This window comes from Trachypithecus francoisi, unplaced genomic scaffold, assembly GCF_009764315.1.
Source record: "Trachypithecus francoisi isolate TF-2019V2 unplaced genomic scaffold, Tfra_2.0 Lachesis_group21, whole genome shotgun sequence".
Classification (NCBI taxonomy): Eukaryota; Metazoa; Chordata; class Mammalia; order Primates; family Cercopithecidae; genus Trachypithecus; species Trachypithecus francoisi.
Window position 1 is genome coordinate 5,658,776 of NW_022681467.1, and position 24,804 is coordinate 5,683,579.

A 24,804-nucleotide genomic window follows, 5' to 3' on the forward strand; every position below is an offset into this window, starting at 1 on the left:
GGTAGAGGTTGCAGTGAGCAGAGATTGTGTTACTGCATTCCAGTCTGGACAACAGAGTGAGACTCCCATTTCAAAAAAGAGGAAAGAGAGAAAGAGAAGGAAGGAGGGAGGGAGGGAGGAAGCAAGGAAAGAAGGAAAGAGAGAGAAAGAGGAAAGAAAGGAAGGAAACAAAAGGAAAGAAAGAAAGAAAAAGAAAGAGAGAGAAAGACCCAGTAGCCATGGAAGAAATGAGGTTTGACTTTATTAAAAAAAAAAATAGTGAAAGATTTTTGTGTCAAAAGACTACATAAGGCCAGATCCAATCAATAGACTATGAAGTAACATCATGACTGTTAAGATCTCTGCTATATAAAGAGTACCCATAAACTGGTAAGAAGACAACCCCACTGAGAAATGGACAAAGGAGATGAAAGGGCGGCTCATAGAAGGCAGACTACAGGGACCCCTGATTTTATCGGCAGTCAGAGAAATGCAGTTAGTTCTGAACTACGGTAAGATACCTTTATTCACTTATCAGGTCGACAAAAATCTGTATGAAATTGTGTGTAGGAAGCGCAGTCATGCTCTTTGGTAAATTTACGTTACATCTGAAGCGATTGTCACTCAGTTCAAAAAAGTCTTAATTAAGGGGTGTAACCTTTCCCCTCTGGTTTAAAAAGATCAGAAAACCATCACCTGTATTTAAACTGAAAATAAGTAGCTCATTCTTGAAAAGTACATCTGGATGATGAGAAGTAGAAAGAACAGCAAATTAACCACTGCTTTCAGGTTCTGATTTTTTCTTTTAGTTGACTCATCACAGTTGTGAGTCATCTACTTTGACTCACATCTGTCTAGCTTTTTTAACGTCTTAAAGATTGGAACTTCGAAATCAATTAGGATGGTTCCATCATCCTCATGGAAAAAGGATCACATCTCAAACTGTCTTAAACATAAAATAAATACTTTAATCTTACTAAAAAGAAGCACATGGTGAGGCTGGCTGAGAATACGGTTCACTCAGGCATTCTCCCTGGTTCTCTGTGGTCTTCTCCTCACTGTTCTGCCCTTTCCCTCTGACAGCTTTGTCTACAGCAGCTTGCCCCTTGACTGTAAGATGGCTACCAACAGCTGGGGCACTGCTTTTCTTGTTCACATTTAGAGGCGATCCAGAAATGTAAAGCCCTTTCCTTTTGTCTGAGTGGAACAACTTACGTTACCTGCCTCCCCCTGGAACAGTAACAAGAAACTGATTGGCTTAAAGCTGGGTGTGTGAGTGCGCCAGGAGATGTCATGATTGGCCTCCACAAAACAGATTGGTCCCTTAGTACTGTGGATGGGATCAGCTTCCTGCAAGTCAGTTGAGGTGCATAGGAGGAGGCACGCAGAGGACTGAGGTTCTGGTAGGGAGGGAGAAAGAGTGCTGGGCTGACAGCCATTTGTACCCTCTGTGCCATCATACCTTGCAGATGACTGTCCCTAGAAATGGCCACTACCATTCTAGAGACTGCCACTATACCTCACAGTAAGTTGTTATATTAGTTTCTTACTGCCACTGTTGCAGATTCTCACAAACTTAATGTCTTGAAACAGTACAAATTTATTATCTTACGATTCTGAAAGCCAGAAATCCAAAATCAAGTTATTGGCAGATCTGTGTTCCTTCTCGAGGTTCTAGGGGAGAATCCTGTGTTCTTGCCATGTCCAACTTCTAGAATCCTGTGTTCTTGCCATGTACAGCTTCTGTATTCCTTGGCTGTGGCCCTGCATCACACCACCTTTTCTCCCAGTTTCCATCATCACTTAGCCTTCTTTGTCTGTTGTCCTCCTGCCACCCTCTTATAAGGACCCTTAGATTATATTGGGACCATTTGGATAATCCAAAATAATTTTTCTATCCCAACAGCCTTAACTTAATCACATCTGCTATGTTTCTTTTGCCATGGAAGGTAACACATTCACAGGTTCTGAGGATTAGGACATCCTTGGGGAAGTCATTATTCAGCCCACCAGCTCTGGTTGGTCTGCAAGGTCCAAGATGATTTCATTCACATGCCTGCTACTTGATGGGGGCAGTTGGAAAGGAAAGCTGGGTTCATCTGGAATTTCTTGTTCTGTTTTCTGGTTAGCAAGGTAGTTGGACTTTTTATGTGCCTGCACAGGGCTCCAAGAGTGAAATGTTTCAAGAGATGGGAATTGTTAACCAACAGCCTCTTGGGCCTGAGTCTGATACTGGCACAGGTCTCTTCCATTCTATTCTACTGGCTAAAGCAGTCATACAGTCCATGTAGATGAAAGGGAGGGGACATGGGCCTCATGTCTCTGTGGAAGAAGTGTTAAAGAATTTGTGGTCATCTTTAATTTGCTATATATGTGCATTTTTTTTTCTTTTTTAGTTTGTGGGGAAAATGGGAGTTATAGGTCAAAAAGTCACAGGTTATTGAGCCATAAGAGACTTTAGACCTAATCTAGCCTCTGTGTCCTACAAATTAACATATATGTGTGTGTATATGTGAAATCCAAGTGAGTTGCGTGACTCACGTTACAGTTAGGAATGTGGAGAAGCAAGTCTTTTGATTCTTAGTTTGGGCCTCTTCTTTCTGTGCTGTACTCATCCTTGGGCCATTCCTACTGAAGCTTCAGATAAAAAAAGAATAAAATGAATAAAGTGTTTTTTCCTGTGGAAGAGAGTGGATCTGTCAAAAAGATAAAATAATTTCCATAGGTGAGCACATCTCACAGTGTGATAGTGCCTTTGATAAGCCACATAGGCTTAGTAACTAAGGCATGAAGAGAAAAATTATTACAAGTATAGTATTCCTTTAATTTTCTCTAGAGATTGCTATTGGATATCTGTTTTGTTTTCAAACTTTCCTTGGTAGTTACTGAAATTACTGTTTTGCACTATTCATATCTTATCTCTTCTTGTAAAAAATATTCACAGTAGGTAAATTTTAGTTGTATTTGGGCTATGTATTTTTGACACTTAAAAGTAATAATGGAGTTTGCAAAGATGAAGCAAAATTATACGTGTATTTTGTTTGGAGGAAACCTGTAATTCTATGTGGATATGAGAGCAGAAATCAGTGTTGAGCTTTGTGAGTGAGCGCATGAATTACTTCACTTCTTTGCATGCCTAAAGTCTTTTAAATGTTTAAAATTTTGTGAATATTTCTTTACGTTAGACCTAAGATTCTGAGGATAAAGCTCAGATCAGCATTCTTCTGATAAAATACCCTTTGAATCTTCACACTCCACTGTCAAGCTGCCACTTAGTCACATAAATCAAATGATGCATCCTATCATTGTTGCTGCAAGAAGTCCCCTGAATTTTCCTATCTCTGTGACCATAGGAGCAAATGCTAAGTTGTAGAGACCTGATGTGATGATAATACAAATGTGTTTACACATTAATTTATTCTGTGGTTTTATAATGCAAATTAAACCTTTTAGATTGGGAAAATTTCACAGCCCTCCTTTCTGAAACAGCTTAGTAGTTTTCCTTTTAAAATAGCTGAGTTGGGAGGGATTTGTTGGTTAGTTAGAAAATTGGTAAGTACAGGCTCTGGAGCCTGTCGTGCTTCAAGCAGTTGCTGGTTTTGGTTTGCTGTACCCTGTGCACGTTGATGGTAACTAGAGTTACTTAGAACAAGGCAAGACTGAAGTTTGGCCAGGTGTTCTTGAGTGGGGGTGAGCGTCATTGAGAAGTGTGCTGACTTTCTTCCAGACTGTTGGTGGTGGTGCTGTGCAGGAGAGAGCGCCTGAGCTGGATGGTGGTGGGCCCATGGAGCCGGACAAAAGCCATTCTAACAGCAGCACACTGTCGGACCGAAGACTCAGTAACTCCAGCCTCTGTAGCGTTGAAGAAGAGCACCGAATGGTGTATGAAATGGTACAGCGGATTCTCTTGTCAACACGAGGTTATGTCAACTTTGTGAATGAAGTATTTCACCAGGTTAGTGTGTGTGTGTGTGTATGTGTTACAAGTTCTTGAAATGGAAACGATTTTGTTTCATGTTCTTTTACTTGTAACACTCCAACAAATAGAGTTGATGAGTTGGGTTACGTTATAGAACTGAATAATAACAAATGATCCCTCTAATCTTTTAATTTGTGTGGATTGCTGTGATTTTTAAATTTTGTTGTTGAAAAACATTTACACAAGGAGGGAAAATTCTATATTTGAGCAAAATCATGAGACAGATACTTTCATGTTTTTGTGACAAAGTAAACTCAGAATTAGGTGGGAAGAAAGCCATTCCTGAATACCCAGCAACAAATGAACACAGCAAAGAAGAGTCCAGTCTTATTCCCAGAGCCTCAAAGAGCTCTCTGAGGAGCTGGAGGTTTCTGCAAAAACCTTGCAGAGGCGTGTGGCACTCACAACATGATAGAATTATTTATGGCACAAGAGAAAAAGGTAGGTGGCAAAGGGAATACAAGGAAAGAAAGGAGCAGAGGCCAAGACAAGAAAAGAGGTATGAGCAAAGGAAGGAGACAGAAGAGGTCAGAAGCCCAGGCTACAGTTAGTGGCCGTGAGTGACATCAGAGGTTTGCAACTGGGGTTGATGCTATTCCCTAGGGGACATTGGCAATGTCTGGAAACAGTTTTGGTCATTACAACTGGGGTGCTACTGGTGTCTTAGCGGGTCACAGCCAGGGATGTTGTTAAATATCTTGCAATGCCCAGAATGGCCCCCACCCCAACCATGACAAAGAACTCTCTGGCTCAATGTGTCAGTAGTTCTACTGTGGAGAGACAAGAGACTCAGCACTAGCCTTCAACACAACAAGCAGAGCTCCCACACAGCAAGCAGAGCTCCCACAGATCTGGAGTATGACATGTGGCCAGTGCCACTTGACTCCAGGTACTGGTGCTCCTGAACACAGGAATGTGGCCTATTTGTGGGTATGTGTATATGAGGCGGAATAGTTGTTTTATCCATAGACCTGAGAAGTAGGTTAAGCCATTGAATGGCAGAGTCCAGTTGTAGGTGAGGAGGAGAGGAAGAGTCTTGTACATTCTCTGTGGGAATGCACCACAGAGAACTTCTTTTGACCAGGCAAGTTTTTGCGATAGTGAAATGATTGGCCCTATCACTTCTGGGACTTAAATTACAAAAAATCAACCAAAAATGAAAGTCCCAACCTAATCCATAGCAGTGTAGAGATTTTACCATATTTTCATTTTAATGAAGAAAACATTTTACTTAAGAAAATGTTTGTTTAGTCTGTAATTAACATTCCACTTACAAAATATTTTTTTCTGGTTCTGTGGCCCGGCACTGCCTTGGTTCTTCTCACTCTCCGTGTCTTCTCTGTTTCATGTCTTGGCCCCTCTTCTTGTTTCATCCCAAATTACAGGTGTTAACCAAGATTCAGGGCTCAAGTCTTCGCTGTAATTCTACACTTGGCCTCCCTGGGGCCTTTACTGCTGGTCCATTGCCAGCAACCACTGTGGCATATGTCTCCCAGTCAAGCCTTTTGTCTGAACCTCACTTGTAAATAAAAATATTAATTTCATTAAACAAATTTTTTATACTCATGAAAGATTTGTTACTGGCAGAGGATATACCACACCAGGGGCCAGAAAGCATAACGTAATGCTGCAGAGACCAGGTACACCTGAGCACAGCTTCGAGGGCCCTCGCTCTGCTGCACAGAAAATGTGCCCTCTCAGGATCATGATTCACCAGAATGAGAGTGAGTTATCTGTCTCAGGGAAGACAGGGCACAAGTTTACTGAGAGGTCCTTCAGACCTAACTAGTCACATGGCCAAAATCAGGCAGAATGACTGAGTAAACCAGCTGTAGACTCTCAGTGTCTACATTGTCACTGAACAGTGTAGACAAGGTGGCCCTGGGTGCCTCCTACACTTGCCTTTTAAAATGGCCACATGCCATCGCATCTGATGTTCCTGTAGTATCTTAATGATAACAAGACCAAAGCCTGGCTCATTTTTTCCCCCTAATATCAGCTTATCCTCTTGACTTGACTGCTTCTTCAAAGGGACTTGTATTCATGTTTGCATCTTAATTTTAATGCTCCTAGGTTCCTCATCTCCCTCTCCTCCTATGACAGTCACTGGACAAGTCACACAGGAGTTTTGCTTGCTCCTTTGCTCTCCATTTTCTTTGACTGTGGTTAGCAGCCCTCTCCTTGGAACTCCCCTCTTTCTGTGTCATCCCTTTCTAGGTAGTACTGCACACATCATACTGCCAAAACAGTTTTTTTTTTTTTAATAATAGTCCATGATTTGAAAACCTAGCCCATTCCCTACATTAGTTTTATCATATTCATGCTCCTGTTGTACATGTGAAAGGTCCATGGCAACTATTTGAGTTGAAATAGTCAGGGTCCTGGAGTGTATGATCTATAGCAGGGGTCAGCACACTTTTTAAAGCAAAAGGCCAAATAGTAAATATTTTAGGCCTCATGGATTATCCTGAATGCACCTCAGAGAGACAGAGAGGCGAGAGCTGTGAGAGATTGAGACCTGGAGGATCTGGTGGGAAGGTCCAATAGGTGTTCACGTCTCCTCTGGCTGCATTATTTTTTTGCTTACTGTTCTACCACTTTTGGAAGAGTATCCTACTCTGATTGTGGGTTTTTTTTTTTTTTGAAAGCCTATCAGTTTTTGCTATATTTTTGGCAAAATTATTAGTTGCAATACAGATTTAGAATTAGTTTATATTCCTTTGAATTGAATGTTGTCATTACGAAGTTTCTGTCTTCATCTCTAGTAATGGTTTTCTGGAGGAGGGGCACAAAGTCTATCTTGTCTATTTTTAATATAGCTCTACCAGTTTTCTTTTGGCTAGTGTTTGTATGGTGTATCTTTTGCTAACTCTTTACTCTCAGCCTCCCCTGTTCATATGTTTTGGATGTCTTCTTATAAATTGCAGCTAAGTCTTTTAAATAGATTTTTAAATTAAATCTTACAATCTTTGTCTTTTGATTGGATCATTATTCATTACATTTAACATAGCAACTGCTATTAGGTTTTAGTCGGCTGTCTTCTTACTTTCTGGTTGTATTGGACTTTCAAGCTCATTGTTTTTAATATCCTATTTTTCTTCTCAAATTAAATTAGTTTTGCTGTCATTTGTACTTACTTTAATAGTTAACACATGCATTCCTAACATGAATGCTAGCATTAATTCCAACTTTTACCCTCAGTACACATGTTAGCTCTATTTACTCCTCAGTTTATGTGCCATTGTTATTATTATGAAAATATAATATATAGATGTTATCCCTTTCAGAACCACTGTAAAGTTTGTTTCATCCAGTTTTATTCTTTTTATTCATATATATTTTCATAAATATGTTTTATTCATTTAGATGTATCCACATTCTCTTTTTATTGCATTTTATTGCTTCCCAAATCTCTGACCAGGGAAAATTTCCCTTCTATCTAAAGAATAAGTTCTAATATTTCTCTTAGCTCAGGTCTCCTGGTAACAAATTTTCTCATCTGAAAATGTCTGTATTTTGCTTTCATTTTAGAAGTATTTTATTTCTGGGTGTCAGATTCTACATTGGCAGCCCTCTGCACATGAATCTTTTGTTCCATTGTTTCTTGGCTTCCATTATTTCTTTGAGAAGTCATAGAGAGTCATGTGGTTGCTCCTTTGCAGGAAATATGTCTTTTTTCTTCTGGCTGCTTGTAAGATTTTTCTGATTATCTTTGGTTTTCAGCAGTTTTACCTGTAATATACTTCATATTTATCCTTGTTTTTCTTTGTGCTTCTTAAATCTAGGGATTGATATATTTCACCCATTTTGGCTAAATTCTCAGCCACTCTTTCCTCAAATATTGTTTCTTCCTCCCATCTTTTTTTTCCTCTTTTTTTCCTGCATCTCCAGTCATTCATTGGATAACCTATTCGTTGTATTTTCTCTGTCTTATCCTGTCTTCTGATTTATCCATTCTTTTATGTCTTCATAGTTCGTTTTAGATATTTTCTTCTGATTTTTCTTCCAGTTTTCTCTTTAGCTGTGTCCATTCTGTCCAACCCGTTTACTCTGAGTTTTTAATTTGAGTTATTTTATTTTTAAATCCCATTACTTTGGCTTTTGATACCATGATTATCTCGATATTGATATATTACATGAACCTTTGTTAAAGTGAGTTCTGCCTGTAACTGGATCCTGTGGCTTGAACCTTAAGGGCAGTATTAAAACAAGTCCCAGCAACTTGAGACCAAGACCTGGATTTGTGGCTAACTTTGTAACCCTGGAAGAATATCTCTGGTGCTGTAAACCTCAGTATCCTCATCTGTGTCATTAAAGCATCTGAGTATGGGGTACCTCTCCCTCTTGTTCCCCTCAAATATGGAAAGAGTCCTTAAAACTGATAAGCAAAAAGTAAATGCATTTCTCCTTTAAATTCTTTAACATTATTGGAATCTTCTCACTTTAAATCAAAATTGCTGTATGGAGATGTGTAAGGGAATTCCTTAATGTTAAAAAGTTCTTATAAATATGCACAATGCTACAACTTTGCCATAGGCTCTTGTTAACATTGATAGCTGAACTCATTAGTAACCTGATAAATGTGAAACAAATGTTTCTCAAAAAAATAATAACCAAAAAGGAAGGAAGGAAGGGAAAGGAAGAAGGACAAAAGCAAAGAAAAGGGGAAAAAAAAAAAGAAACAGAAGTCCTGATTTGTAACAGATGCTGACTTCTGTGGTAGAACCACTCCCACCGTGGCTGATTCAGGCCAACACGATGACATCAGTGAACATGGGGCTGAGAAGAGGTGGGCACAACTGGTTGCCACTGGCTATACTAGTATGTCCCTTCTAACCTATTTCTGATTTGTTGGGAAAAGGTCCAGGTTGTGCATTATAATTATGTTTTGTTGCCAATTGAAAGATTTCTATAGGTATGATTTGGTGATTTGGTTATTTTTGTAGACAAATTATTCAGAATATAAAAGTTATTTTTTTCTTTTTCTTTTCTTTTCTTTTTTTTTTTTATTGAGACTGAGTCTCACTCTGTTGCCCATGCTGGAGTGCAGTGGTACAGCCTCGACTCACTGCAACCTCCACCTCCTGGTTTCAAGTGATTCTCTTGCCTCAGCCTCCTGAGTAGCTGGGATTACAGGTGCATGCCACCACGCCCAGCTAATTTTTGTATTTTTAGTAGAGATGGGGTTTTGCCATGTTGGCCAGGTTGGTCTCGAACTCATGACCTCATGATCTGCCTGCCTTGGCCTCCCAAAGTGTTAGGATTACAGGTGTGAGCCACCATGCCCAGCCTATAAAAGTTATTTTTAACTGCCATTTTTTAGGGCTCTCTTACGAGAATGTCTTTGTTTCTGCTATTAAGTTTGGCGTGCACAAAGATTTTTGGCCCTGTGTAGTATATTTATAAGCTGTGTGTTCCAAAGGAAAGTGAAATAAGTGATGGTCATTGGAAATGTCCGTGATGCTGCCCTATACTGATCTGAGTTTGTTTGTAGTTAAAGGGAGTTTTCTCTTTTCCTTTCAGGCATTTTTGTTGCCTTCCTGTGAGATAGCCGTAACAAGAAAAGTAGTTCAAGTGTACAGAAAGTGGATTCTCCAGGACAAACCTGTGTTCATGGAGGAACCAGATAGAAAAGATGTTGCCCAAGAAGATGCTGAAAAATTAGGATTTTCTGAGACTGATAGCAAGGAGGTAATTTTTTTCACTTGTCTTTTGAGTTGAGGATAAATATATTTCAGTAAAGTATACTTGCTCAGTCAAGTCTTGTCAATGGGACAAAGGCTTCCTTTTATCCCATCTGATACTTCTGAGTTGCCAAGTTCTGTAAGGGTCTGCCTTAGAGAGGAGCTTCTGTACTCCCATTCTAGATTGGCAGTCATCTCCTACAACTCTAGCCAGGGCCATCTGCATGTTGCATCTTTGTTAGTTTCTATCACAGGAGAGTTGTTTAATAAGCCATCATATTTTACATGTCTCTTTGTGAGACTAAAAAAATCACTGCCTTCTCCTTGGCTTGTTTAAATAAATATCAGTTGGAGAAACTAAATTGAGAATGTTTGGGCAGACTTTTCTTGTGCAGTGGCCTGTACCAGAAGCAGCTGGGTGTTACCCCTGTGAAAGGACTAACCAAACAGCAGCGTCCCTCTCCTTTAAGCCTCACTGAGTGCTGGCCTCCTGGAGGGACCACTGCCCATGTTAGATAAAGCTATAGGTTGGATAAATCCAAAATGACAGAGTGGAATATCTTCCTGAAATGAAAGAAACAAGTGATATTTATATTTCTGACATACTATTATGAAATTAATTTAAAATGTTTAAAATTTCTCCCTAGAGGAATATCACTTTAAAATATCTGTGTTAATTCCATAATTTTAATTTTGCAATTTTGGTGAAATCATTTTAATAACTACCATGAGATCTAAATGAATATGCTACATATCATTTATCACTCATTTTAAAGCAAATTATCACTCATTTTAAAGGTCTGTATTCCATGCTCACTCAGTCATTGGGCAAACAGAACTCATTCTTTCAGCACATACTAAGTGCTGAGCACTATTTTAGGTGTTGACCATTGAGTGGGGAGCACTCTACCTCCTAGAACCTATTTTCATGTGAATCCTGGTGAGTTTAAGGAATTAAATATGCCAACTAAATATAACTTAGTTTATATAATATAATTATATTTATAGTTAAATGTAAGTTAAACATGTGCATCTTCTACTCTGTTAATGGATCATTATCTTCTGAAGGCCTCGTCTGAAAGTTCTGGTCATAAACGATCTTCTAGTTGGGGACGCACGTACTCCTTCACAAGTGCAATGAGCAGAGGGTGTGTGACAGAGGAGGAAAATACAAATGTGAAAGCTGGCGTCCAGGCTTTGTTGCAGGTATGTGGCTGGCCAGAACATGAAGACCCCTCCACCGCCTACAGCTGGAGCCATTTTGTCTTTTTGTTTATTGGGGATAATGTCATATAAATATGGTGGTATTTGTAGCCGTCTGTTAGTAAACAATAAACAGCAGTTTAATTAGTTATTAAATTCTTATTCTGAGTTCTCTTTCTAATTCCTACCCACAATTTACAAAAGATTTTTTCTAGTCAAAGAAGACATAAGAACTGGTTGCAGTGTTTTTGAGATTATTACATAGTGAATGTGAAATGACTTGAGATTTAAATCTTTAAATTATCTTCCAAACACACATAGGTAGTTATCTGGGCTCTTAATTTGCAAGACAAGCTTGGTGATTATAAAATCTTATAAGTAATATTCCTCTTAAAATTGGCTGTGTTGCCGGGCACGGTGGCTCAAGCCTGTAATCCCAGCACTTTGGGAGGCCGAGACGGGTGGATCACAAGGTCAGGAGATCGAGACCATCCTGGCTAACCCGGTGAAACCCCGTCTCTACTAAAAAAATACAAAAAAAAACTAGCCGGGCGAGTTGGCGGGCGCCTATAGTCCCAGCTACTCAGGAGGCTGAGGCAGGAGAATGGCATGAACCCGAAAGGCGGAGCTTGCAGTGAGCTGAGATCTGGCCACTGCACTCCGGTTTGGGCGACAGAGCGAGACTCCGTCTCAAAAAAAAAAATTGGCTGTGTTTACAAAGAAAAATGACTGATGTAGTTTTTAGATTTTTTTTTTTTTAATTATACTTTATGTTCTAGGGTATATGTGCACAACGTGCAGGTTTGTTACATAGGTATACATGTGCCATGTTGGTGTGCTGCACCCATTAACTCGTCATTTACATTAGGTATATCTCCTAATGCTATCCCTCCCCCCTCCCCCCACCCCACAACAGGCCCCGGTGTGTGATGTTCCCCTTCCTGTGTCCAAGTGTTCTCACTGTTCAATTCCCACCTATGAGTGAGAACATGCAGTGTTTGGTTTTCTGTTTTTGCGGTATTTTGCTGAGAATGATGGTTTCCAGCTGCATCCATGTGCCTACAAGGGACATTAACTCATCCTTTTTTATGGCTGCATAGTATTCCATGCTGTATATGTGTCACATTTTCTTAATCCAGTCTATCATTGATGGACATTTGAGTTGGTTCCAAGTCTTTGCTGTTGTGAATAGTGCCGCAATAAACATACATGTGCATGTGTCTTTAAGGCAGCATGATTTATAATCCTTTGGGTATATACCGAGTAATGGGATGGCTAGGTCGAATGGTATTTCTAGTTCTAGATCCTTGAGGAATTGCCACACTGTTTTGAATGAATATATGAAATAGAACTGACACCATTTGAGAACATTTGAAAGAGCAACTTTGGATCATTACTTAACCTCCCCAGAGCTCAGGATTTTACCTCAAAAATGGGAATTGGGAGATTTCCTCTCAGGTCTCATGTAGCTTGAAGAGTAAGTGAAAATACAGGGTGCCTCTCATTCCCCGCTCACTGCCCCCTCACCCACCACCCTTCATCCACGTTTGGAGATGTGTCACTTAGGCCTCCCATGTAGAGGCCAGGTGTGGAGTCTGGGGAAAGTCTGGGAATGACATGCATGTTTCTAATTTTCTGTCATCTGTTTCTTGATAGGATTCATTTTCGTGGTATCCTTTTTGTTTTCAAGTGAATTAGCAGTTTAATATACCATACTCATGAATTTTCTCACTTTTCATTGAAAACCTACACATAATTTTGAAGTTAAAAAAGTTGAGATGATTTCACTTGTGCGTCTTTTGGTGTAGCTCATAAATATGACCTGCATCCCCATCAGAGAAACACTTGCAGGAATCCTTGCCCTTTGTCCCTCAGTAGCTCCATCTTTTAGCTAAGGGCATCTCCAGCAACAGTCTGTGGTGGTTGCAGGTGCCAGTGATCTCCTGGGTTCAAAAGAGTGCTTTTTATTTTCTGAAAGGATGAGTTACATCTACAGTAAGTCCTCACTAATGTCATCAATGGGTTCTTGGAAATGGCGACTTTTAAACAAAGTGAGTACAGCAGGTCTTTGAGTAACATGGTTTGATTCAACATCGTTTCATCATAATGTTTGTGAGAAAATAATTTTCTTTTATATTTTGCTTAAAGTCATCATTTCCAACAACCTATCAATGACATTAAATGAGGACTTACTGTCCTTGCCTGAACTGAGAAAAAACAATTTGTATTTTATTATATATAGTGCTACAGTTAAAAAAAGTATTTACTTTGGAATTAAATAGTTTTGTTCTTGTATCTAATACCTTAGTCCTTTGTTTATTAAGAAAAAGGGCCAAATGGAGGTTTGATAAGATAGTAATTTTCTTTCTTTTCTCCAACTGTGTCTCAGATGTTCAAGAGATAGTAGTTTTCTATAGTTGCTTTTGACAAGTGCACTCTGGACATACTAACTTAGTTTATTTTTACCTTAACTGATACCAGCACATTAATAAGAAATACTCATGCAGTACCTTTGATGTTTTGTAAAAAGTAAAAGTATATAAAGACTCCTTACATGGGAATGTGCAAAAAGTTTTAAATTCATATTCAAGAAGCCAAATATATTGAATTAAAAGGATCTGTGTTGCAGTATATCATCTGTGGCATACTTCTTTCAAAAACAGAACCACTAAAACTGCTGTAATCAAAAAGCTCTTTGTTTTTGTTTTTCTTACTCAAAGACTAGTAAATTCGTCATGACTGAAGTTATCATCATCATCAACTATATTATGGTGCTTATTTAGTGGTTTTTCTTAGAAAGTTGGGACATAATACTTTTTAATCTTACCTGAGATAACTTTAAAGACTGTGAATATTTTAGTTCACCTACTTGACTTTTGATGTGAATTTTAATTTGGTCAGATTGTACATTTATTTTGATACAACACTTTAAAGAATTTTATTTATAAATGAGCTAGAGAAGCTCCTTCATCCTTTGAGTTTGTGTTGTTGAACACAAAGGAGATGTAAGAGGGAATGTACTAAGTAGATGGAGCAGGTCCGTCTTCATCCCAGATTGACAACTCAGAATATCTGCAGATGATGGGACACTGGTGTCAACTGTGTAAATGGAAATGCACCATTATTTTGCTGTAGTGACTCAAAGCAGTAATAGTATATGATATCCTGGATCAGCGCTTCTCATATTTTTCTGCTGAGATACCCCTGATGGTAGAGAACAGTGAACTTGTATGCTAAAGATCTGAGGCAGAGGGTAGAGTAGTTGGCTGATTTTCTGAATTGTTTTTGAAATCTAGCTTTTAACCTTAAGAATTCACTTAGATTTTGTATGCTACTGCATAATATATCTTTCATATTTTAAAAAATAGGCTTCTGGAAGACGTATGATGTCAATGGCTTCGTCTGTTTCTGGGCACATCACAGCTGCTTGAGGTTCTTATGCCTGTTGAGTGGTGCTGTCCATTGCTCCTGTCAGCAAGGAGTTCATGTGCTGGGAGACTCAATAAGAATCACATAGTTCTGTCTGACCACTGTCTGGCCATCTGTCCTCTTCTCCTCCCATTTCCCCACTAAAGTTTCTCATTCATGTGCAACAATCCTACTTTTTCCCCTTGTTTTCCTTTTTTTGTTGAGGGGTTGTCGAAAAGAAGTCTTCAAAGCTTTTCTGACTCATAAAATTTCTGTAGTTGCAATATTAATATGTAATAGTGATTTTTTTCTTTTCCCCTAGGGAAAGGCTTTTCAGGTGTCTCGGTATTTAAGTGATTCTAAAAGGTGAACTAAAAAAAATTTTGAATATGTGTTGGTACCACTTGCTTTAATGAATTTTTGCCTTATTGTGAATTTATATGTTGGTACCACTTGCCTTATTGAAATAGAATCTTTTGGAAATAACTGAAAAGTGATTTCATTGGTAGAGTGAAATTAATATCATCTTTAAGCAAAATTTATTCAAATGTTTATGTTCAGTTATATGTTCTAATGTAAAATTGTTGATTTTAAGGTATTTTTGACAAACTCTGCAAACGTCTTTTTGTTGGAACCATGTGCTGAAGTTCCTGTGCTCTTGAAAGAACAAGTTGATGCTTGTAAAGCTGTTTTGATTATTTTTAGGCGCATGATAATGGAGCTTGCAATGAATAAAAAGACATGGTGAGTTTCTATCAAATTAATTAGTATTGTAAAACAGATGTTTCTGCTTTTCAACATCATTAAAATGTTAAGGCTTGTATTTGTTTAATGTTTTTACAAAGTTAACGACAAAATGTCTTTTGTAACACTTTCTGTTAATTATGAAGAAGGTAGTTACCCAGTACTTTGATAGATCAATTATTTTCATTATATTTTTAAAAAATGTCCTTGAACAATAAGTATTTTACTTAATAGTGGATTTTTCCTTTTAAACTTTCATCAAACATAGTTTTGTGGAAAAGCAGCAACTGGTGTCTTATAATATTCATCATAAGCTCAGGAGAGTTTGTTAATTGCCCTGAAATGCCGTCAACTGATTTTTATTGCTTCTAACTTGATGTTTTAAATTCATTTTGGAAAAACAGTTATTTTAAATGATAAATTATCAGAGACTAAATACATAGTGCAGTCAAAAATCTGATCCTGTTATTAAAACTACAACAACGTTTTTTTTCCTTTTCATCTTTGTTTTTGTTTGATGTTTTTATTTGTAATGTCCCTATAGGTAAACAATGCATTAGATTTTTTTTTCCTGCTCTTCTCTTTTTTTCTTGCTTTTCTCTTATTTGAAAGTCATCAGCCGGGTGTGGTAGCTCACGCCTGTAATCCCAGCACTTTGGGAGGCTGAGGTGGGTGGATCACCTGAGGTCAGGAGTTCCAGACCAGCCTGCCTAACATGGCGAAACTCCATCTCTACTAAAAATACAAAAAATTAGCCAGGTGTGGTGGCAGGTGCCTGTGATCCCAGCTACTCGAGAGGCTAAGAAAGGAGAATCACTTGAACCCGGAAGGCAAAAATGTTACAGTGAGATTGCGCCACTGCTCTCCAGCCTAGGTAACAGAGTGAGACTTTGTCTCAAAAAAAAAAAAAAAAAAAAGTCCTCACTTTACTTCATCTGATGAGGTATTTTCAGTGATGCTCAGCAACAGACCAGAAAGCCTCAGAGTCACTTTCCATTTCTTCCTCTTCTCCTCATGTGTCATCAGCCTCTCACTTCTGCCTTTAAAATGCTCCTCAAGCCTGTCCTTTGCGTGTTCCCTCTCATTCCACCGCCGCCCTTGTGCAATCAAGCTGCCCACCCCAGCATTTCCCTAGGTGATCTTCTGCCTTGGTTCTCAGTCCTTGGAGGCCCTGCAGACCAGTGGCACCTTTCATAGCTGAAACCAGAGGGGTCCTCTGCCCATGTCTGTGTTCTGGAGGCCCTTGAGTCACCAGGAAAGGGGCTTTGGAAAGTATCTGCAGTTGGTAGGAAACCGTGGACACAAGGTCTGATCGGAAAGGAACTGCAGGCCACCAAGTCCAATTCTTCTGCTTCAAAGATGAGGGAAGGGTGGACTCAAGAATCCTGGTGTGCAGAAAGTTCACAAGTACAGAAACCAAGGCATCAGAATGATATGATGTAGATTCCAACGTCATCTTTCCCAGACTTCTAAACTTAGCCCTACTTGCCAAGTTAAGAAATTGTTAAAACTGGAAATATTACAGTGATGCACAATATGATGTAAACAAAGTTAAATTCCATGTCAGTAATAGTGACAGTAATGAGAAATGCTGGTATATGCTTTCAACTGAAATATCTGTTCCTGAATACCATAGTTTTATCAACATCATTTAAAATGTTTTTTTCTTTGAAAACTTCCTGAGTTTTGTATAGTACTGTATCAGCAGTTTTTTGATCTTTTTTGATAATCTTTTTATTTTGATGAAAATTCTAGGAAATAAAATTAAGCAATTCTGTTCTGACTTTTACTAATTCGTAGGTGAAAGTATAGGAAAGAAAAATTGTAGAAATTGGTGAAAATAGTTAACGGGAAAATGGTCAATAGAGCATAGAAAGGAATGTGAGCAGTTTCTCTAAGAGATTTTCTTGTGTATTTAAGTACCAGATAATCCCTTGCCTCCCATCTCTCCTTTCCTTCCTCATTCCTTCTTCTCCCCTCTCCTTACCTCCTTTTCTTTCATCTAATAAATAACTATCGAGCGTCTACTGTGAGAATATAGTGGTGAACTATGTAGACAAGGTCCCTGCCCTCATGAGGTTACATCCCCATAGGACCAAGAGACATTAAAAATCTAGAAACAATTTCAGAGAGTCTGAAGTACTGAGAAGAACAGTGCAGGTTGGAAAGGGAAAAGAGTCCTGAATGGGTGTGTGTTGCTTGGCATGGACAGAGGGAGAGTTACTTCCCGTCAGCTGTCAGAGGAGGCCTTCCTGAGCAGAGCCCTGAGTGAAGGGAAGGAGGAGCCTTGGGGAGGTCTAAGGGAAGGGCATTCCTGGTAGAAAGAGCAGCAGATGCAAAAGCCCTGATGGGAGAAAAGGTAAAAAAAAAAAAAAAAAGTGGCTTGTTTAAGGAAGGACAAGATGAAGGCCAGTGTGGTGGAGTGGATGGAGTGAGAGGGGAGGAGGCAGGGGGCAGGCCAGGGCCAGGTTTCTTGGGGCCCTGCAGACCAAAAAATGGATACCAGCTACCTCCCTGTGTGTCTGCACGATTGTGACATAATACAATGTATGCTTCTGAAAGGCCCCTGTGGCTGCTGAAGAACATGCAGTGCAGTGCCATAGATGATGGTGGCTGAGACCGTCATCTATGATGGTCTCATAGATGGTGGCTGTAGCCAGGGAACTGTAAGAAGTGGTCCTGAAATAGGGAATAACTGGTATATAAATGAGTTGAAATGTCACCTGGATGAGGAGATGGAGATCAGGTAAATAATGAAGAATGTAGGAAAACCCTTACTCCTGTGTTGGACCCAAGGATGATACACATGCCTGGTTCCATGTACTCCAACAGAAGTTTATTACACTCTTTGAGCAGTTCTCCTTGGAGAAGTCAGTGCTTCACAAAATAGAAAGGAACAAGCAGTTGTCAAAACTGGCAGCTTTGGCAGGTCGTGTATCTTTCTACTGTTAGGAAAGATCTTTCCAAACCGTAGTTTTTCCACACTTGTTTTCTTCCAGAAGACTCTGCATGCCTTTCCAAGCTTTCATAGGTTCAGAAATCAAATTGACTGTGTTTTTGTCAGTCATTGCTTTGATCACATTTGTAGCTTTTGATAGCAGTTGCCATGATCAAGGCTTTACTTGAAACTTACGATGTCTGTTGTTCTCATCACATTCTCATGATGGGTCTGTAACTAGTTGTGTGCAAGGGATTGTTTTTCATTGTCTTATGCATCATGTAACATGAATGGGCAGTGGTGATACTAGGTGCTGCCCTTCTCTTCCCTGGCGACAAGGACCTGGGTACCCTGAATGTGGTGAGCGACAAGCTGTCCCCCAGCACTGTGCCATTTCTTCTCCCAGTTCTCTTCAAAGTCACCATTGTACTTCATGCGTGTGTGCCCAGAAGATAGTCCTTCCTCTTCTGTGCTTCCAGAATCCATAGGCAGGGGATAGGAATACATGGGCAAGTAGCATGGAGTGCAGTGAGAATATATACCAACAGGTGACTCTGGGGACCAAAATCAAATGGGGCCAGCTACAAAGAGGGCAGGAAATCCCCACAGGTGATTTTACTGTGAGGAATTTTATGAGGTTCAGCATATTGTTAGGAGAAAATGCTATTCTGATATGCAGAGATATGAGAAAAGTATACAGAAACTATGATTTAGAGATCTCATCTGATTACTTTGTCCTATTCTCAGTTTTATTACTAAACAGCAGTAAAGCCAAGGAGAAGGTAGTAAAGATTAGATGAATGGTTAGCATGTGAAACCTGAAAGGAACCAGAGTGATTTCCCTCGAGGAACAAATGCACCTCTGTTACATAATGTGTTCTGTGTTCCCATGGAATCTAGGGGAAGAAAAAGTGGGCAGATACTCTGATATGAGCAATATAACTTAGGTCTAAGAAAGAAAAATATCTTTTGGCTGTTCTGAATAACTTATTATTGTAATTAGCAGTGTTATGCTGTCTCTATGCTGTTTTATAGTCTTCAAAGTCCTTTTACATAAAACCTTCTGTGAGAGACTATAAAAAATGCTGGCGCATTGGAACTGAGCTGCAGTGATGGCATTTGTCTCAGTTGTGCCCTGTAGTGCAGAGTCAGGATCTTCCAGGCATGAGCACTGTGCCTGTAAGTGTCCTGTAATGCAAACCCCTCCTGCCTGTGAGAGTACTGTGGCATTCCACCATACCAAGATACTGACTGTGTGTGTCCACAAAATAAAGGGCAGAAAGTCAACTTCCTGTTGCAAAGATAAGGAGACCTTACAGGTCAAGTAAAACAGCGGATAGCAAAATTAAAGAGTGCTGCATACATTCCAGTAGGTTTTCACTGAATGCCTTTAAGGTGTTGGCAGCAGTTGGAGAAGACAGTCTTGCCTCCCCTTTTGCAAGGGGAGAAAATCAGGCTGGAATGTTGTGTTTTATCTTGCCTGTTTGTGTGGACATGGGAGGCATATTTTCAAAACCATTGTAACATAAGGGAGCTTATTTTGGTAAAATATGATATTCATTATGTAATTGGCATCTGGACTTTAATAGTTTCGAGTAATACGTAATTATCAATTGCTGAATTCTTAAGAGAATTTCTGGTACCTATAAATTAAAGTACTTTGGAGACATGATTATTAATATGAGCTTTTATTTTGGGTGGCCCAGGGAACAGATGTTGCAAATACTACTCAGGATAACTGAAGCTGTCATGCAGAAGCCAAAGGATAAACAAATAAAGGACTTGTTTGCCCAGAGCTTGGCAGGGTTACTATTTAGGGTAAGTCTTTTTTATTAAAACACTGCAAATGCAAGAAGTGAATCAGATTTTATAGCAAACTAGTTTTAATCATTGAGAATTTTAAGAATAACGTTAAATTTAAATTTCTAGAAATTTTTCTTCTTAGCTTTGTCCTGAAGGTTATGATCTATTCTTTACAATTAGCGCTGGGCTTTTAGGCTTTTCTCCCTCTCTGCCGCCTCCTTCCTCTTTTGATTTGCTCAAGGGTGGTGGGAATTAGGAAGCTCTGATTGCTTTGGTGGAAGACTAGGTAGATTTGGAGAGGTAAAGGATGAACGGAAGCATGGGAATGGGATAAAAATTTGAGAGCCATCAGTGTGTTGGGAAATTGTATTTAAAGCCACAGAATGGGCTGACCTAGAGAGGACAATGTCCACAGGTGATGGAAGAGATGCTGAGAAAGGGTGACCAGTGAGCAAGGAGGAAAACCAGAGGAGTGTGTGTCCTGGGTGCCTGGGGATGAGTATTGGGTAGGAGGAGAGCAACCAGTTGACCATGGGCTTTGACAGATGTAGTTGGTTGAGAATGTTCTATGGGATGAGGCCCACCTGGAGTAGATGGAGGAGAAGATGAGAGCTGGGCAGTGGAGGTTGCAAGTGTAGTTAAGGCTTTGCAGAGTTTGATGTGGAAAGGAAGAGGAAAAGGGGAGCTAGCTGAAGTCGGTGGCATACATGGTGTGTGAGGTTTAAGGTGGGTGGTACTAAAGTATGTTTGCTCACCAATGGGATGGTCCAGTGAGGGAGGACAAGATGGTCTCGGGGAGACAGAGGATAACTGTAGAAGTGAAGTCCCGGATATGGTGGGGGGCTGGGCCAGTCTTCAGTGTGAGCAGAGAGCAAGGAGATGCCTGTGCTTCTTGCATCTCATGTGGTGAGCGGGTGAAGACCAAGAGCAGGCTGATACCTGGTGAGCTGCCTGGGGAAGAGGATGTGCTAGAGGGTCCTGAGCATGGCAGCCTACTCTGACATTGCTAATATTTATGAGGACCTTAGCGTTTATGACGCATTACTGAAAGTGAAGAGTGTGAAAGGGCTCTGGAAAAATGCGACATTCTACATAAATAAAGATATTAGTACAGTGGGTGGACTTGACTTTGGATAATTACATAGGTGATTCTTTTGCATGTGTCCAGTTTTGCTCTGCTGATGCCTGGAGGGTGGTACTGACCACTGCTTTGCTGCCTGCCTGGACATATGGACACTGCACACTTTGCCCTCTCAGCGAAGCGTCTCACTGTTGGCACCCTTTCGAGCTCCCTGTCCTGGACCTGGGCTGCCAAGTGGACATGAGCTGAAGCCAGTCTCACGCTGGCAGGTGCTTGGGCCTTATTCTTACCAATTGCCTGGCTCTGCATCTGTTTTGTGTGTTGGAATTAGAGAGCTTGTCACAGAATTAAACAAGTATCTATTCTGGGGTTTGGGTTTTTTTTTTTTTTTTTTTTTCCCTTGGTTGGTTTTGGTCTTTGGGGGAAAAAAAAACTCCCCCCATGTAATGGAGAAAACCCTCTCAGATATTACTTCCCTCCTCAGTTGGCTTGACTTGCCTGAAGCTCAGTTGACCTGACTTCCCTGTAGCTTAGTTTTGAGTTCATGATTATTAATGATTTTGATGTTGTTATTATTTTGGCAGTTTTTAGGTAGATCGAGAAGGATGCTTAAGTTAGGAACTAACCATAAGGCTGGGCATGGTGGCTTACACCTGTAATCCCAGCACTTTAGGAGGCTGAGGCAGGAGGATTGCTTGAGCCCAAGAATTCAAAACCAGCCTGGGCAATAGAGTGAGACCCTGTCTGTACAAAAAATTAAAAAAAAATTAGCCGGCCATAGTGGCATGCACCTGAAGTTTCAGTTACTCGTGAGCTGAGGTGCAAAGATTGCTTGAACCTGGGAGGTTGAGGCTATAAGCGAGCTATGATTGCACCCCTGTACCGCAACCTAGTCAAAAGAGCAAGACCCTGTCTCAAAAAAAAAAAAAAAAACAAGAAAAACACCTACCATAAAAAATAGTGAAGAGAGGATGAGCTTTTTGGTGTTAGGCAGATTGTGGTTCTGATCTCAGCTCTGCTACTCCCTGGCTATGTGGCCATGAGCACATGACTTTAGCTTTCTGAGTGTCTTCCCTAATCTATCAGTCAGGAAAGGACTTCTTCCTACCCTGCAGGGTTGTCATGAGAATCAGAGTGGTCCCATTGGGATTTGTGATCTTCTGTTGACCTCCCACATTCTTATGGGAGGTGCAAGAGGCAAGAATAGTAAGGGTCCGGACTTACCAGGCTGTCTGGTGTCTGATGTCTATTGGGCATCATCGTGGTCCCATACTGCCATTAAGACGTGCTATCTCATTAGTATTCATTTGATCATGTGGACTGTCTAAAATGGCCACTAGATTTTTTTTGAAAAATTTAGAACAAGGAGACTGTTAAAAAGGACAGGAAATTTTTAAGTTTTTATTACCCTTTTTATCTTTTTCTAGTTCTTTTTCTAGTGTTTGTTTTTTTTGTCTGTCAGTAGATAACCTGGACCACCAGATTTTCTTTAAGTGATGATTGAATTTGACTTAGTTTTAAATATTTACCAAATAATGATGATCACCTTATTGCCCTAAGTGATGTTTTAATTTATTATCAGTGCTAAATATGACCTTATGCTTGAAGTTCTGATGGCATATCAGGACACTATGGTCCTGCTCTTTGTAATATGAGCCATTAAAGTTATGCCGTCCCCTTTAATGTGCTGGTAGAGTGAAGTAGGAAGTGGTTGGTCAGCAAATGTTCATAAGAAAAGGAGTGATTTATTAGCTAAGGTGTTTTTAAAATACATCTTGTGTGCCAAAATGTATCTGATAAAACATCAAATTTCAGTGCTGAAGGAACCTTGGAGAAGCTCCTATGCAACTCTTATTTTTAATGAGAAATGTGACTACAGAAAGATCAAGTGACTTTCCTGATCACAAACCAGGGTAGTCCAGGCTATTTGTTTCCATGTTCCTTTTAGAAAATGGTAATTGATCAGGAGGACACCCTGCCTTCATGTGCACAGGTGCCACCACTCACCACCCAACTGTATTTTACCATTTTACCATTTTGCTCTGTGCAGGTGTTGTCAGTTGTGAATTATGATGATAATTCAACAGGTCTGCATACGTTTGTATTATTTGCTAAGTTGATTTTATAAACTGCAAGAAGTCATTCTGCACTTGTTTCTTAATTAGTTAATAAAGTGAAGCCATTATAAGATCCCCAGTATAGAGCATCTCATTACAGCAAGACATCTGCTGTTATCCACGAAACTGACACTATATCTGAATGTGAGTCTGAGTCCTGATAACATTATCAGTCTCTACTTTCTTACTCGGCTCAGATTATACTTATTGATCTAATATTTAATTTTATTGTCTATAGGTATTTTTTGGCAATGTCCTCAAATTCATCTTGAAAGCAGGGGTATAAAAACTAATAGAAGATGGCATTGTAGTCATAATAAAAATATTTAATAAATATAATAAAATTATTTTCTTTCATATTTTTAGTTTTACAAAATTCATATATGTTAGAATCAGATTTTAAATATAAGTGGTTCATATCTTGTTTTTTATATAATTAACTACTTTAGTCCTACTTTAACATTTTTATTTTTTTAAAAAGTGGTAGCGGCCAGGCGTGGTGGCTCGCACCTGTAATCCCAACACTTTGGGAGACCGAGGCGTGCGGATCATGAGGTCAGGAGATTGAGACCATCCTGGCTAACGTGGTGAATCCCCGTCTCTACTAAAAATACAAGCAAATAAATAAATAAAATAAAATTAGCCAGGCATGGTGGCAGGCACCTGTAGTCTCAGCTGCTTGGGAGGCTGAGGCAGGAGAATGGCGTGAACCCGGGAGGCGGAGCTTGCAGTGAGCCAAGATCGCGCCACTGCACTCCAGCCTGAGCGACAGAGCGGGACTCCGTCTCAAAAAAAAAAAAAAAAAAAAAGTGGTAAACACAAATCGAAACAGAGAACATGTGTGTTACAGAAGGACCACTTTAAATAAGATTTTCCAAGTGGTCAGAACAGGCCTGCCTGATTTTACAGACTGATTTCTGTTTATCAAAGTTTTCCTGTGTCTATGTTAAAGAATAAATTCCATTAAAAAATCTATATATAATTTGGGGAAAAAAATTAAGAAGTGAACTCACCTACACAAAGAAGAATTCCTGACAAGAGTGGGAGCCTATTTGCATCTGGGTTGGGCCCGTGCAAATACAAGCTGGCATCTTAACAAGTGCATTTATCTTTGACAACTGACTACAGGACTTACACAGACTTTGGGTATAAGGATTCCTTTTCACAAGCTTAGGAAAGCGTTTTGTGGCTCATTTGAGATGGACTTGGCTATATAGAGGCACTTCTTTCAGGGAAGACATATTTGGCTTTGAATTTTAAAGGATGGCGAACATTTTGGCAGAGGTAAGGAATGGGACAATTTTAAGGGAAGGAAATATCCAGGATATAGGCATAATTGTCTCATAGGGCTGTCTGTGTGACCAGTTGTAGTGCTGTGGATTGTAAGACTTGGGGCAGACACTGATAAGTGAATAGACTATGAAGGAAAGGTGTGATAGGTGCATTGATGGGGGGGAAATGCAGGGACCTGGAGGACACTTCCTGGCGACTGGGAGGTGGTGGTGGGGAGATAGTCAAGGATACCTTCTTGGAGGAAGTGATGTACAAATTTTGACCTGAGAAATGAGGGGGAGTTATACAGAAACAAAGGAGGAAAGAGAGGGAAGGAAGAGTATGTGCAAAGGCCAGTTGCAGGAGCGAGCAGGTAGAGGAACTGGGAGAATGTCAGTGGAAGAAATTGAATACCTTTTACTATTATGCTGTAGGATAGGTGTCTGAGGGTTGTGTAAGTAGCACTGTCTAGTACCTGGGTAGATAGATCAGGAAACCAGTAAAGAGGTCTAAACTGGACATGGAGATTCAGAAGTCAGCAGCACACAGAGGATAACTGGAGCCATGGGAATGGAGCCAAAACCCAGGCAGAAGGT

General features: G+C 39.8%; 1 protein-coding gene across 8 annotated transcripts in view; it reads left to right on the top strand.

The window, feature by feature from the left end:
* RALGAPA2 (Ral GTPase activating protein catalytic subunit alpha 2) overlaps positions 1-24,804 on the top strand; it is a 325,653-nt gene that overhangs the window by 80,216 nt on the left and 220,633 nt on the right. For all 8 annotated transcript variants that reach the window (XR_004431099.1, XM_033185465.1, XM_033185462.1 and 5 more), the window contains 5 exons: positions 3,707-3,934; positions 9,482-9,649; positions 10,711-10,848; positions 14,849-14,997; positions 19,642-19,753. Coding sequence is in view for 7 of the 8 variants with exons in the window: in XM_033185465.1 (XP_033041356.1) it covers positions 3,707-3,934; positions 9,482-9,649; positions 10,711-10,848; positions 14,849-14,997; positions 19,642-19,753 (795 nt within the window). In the remaining variant the exon portion in view is untranslated. The remainder of the gene's footprint in view (positions 1-3,706; positions 3,935-9,481; positions 9,650-10,710; positions 10,849-14,848; positions 14,998-19,641; positions 19,754-24,804) is intronic.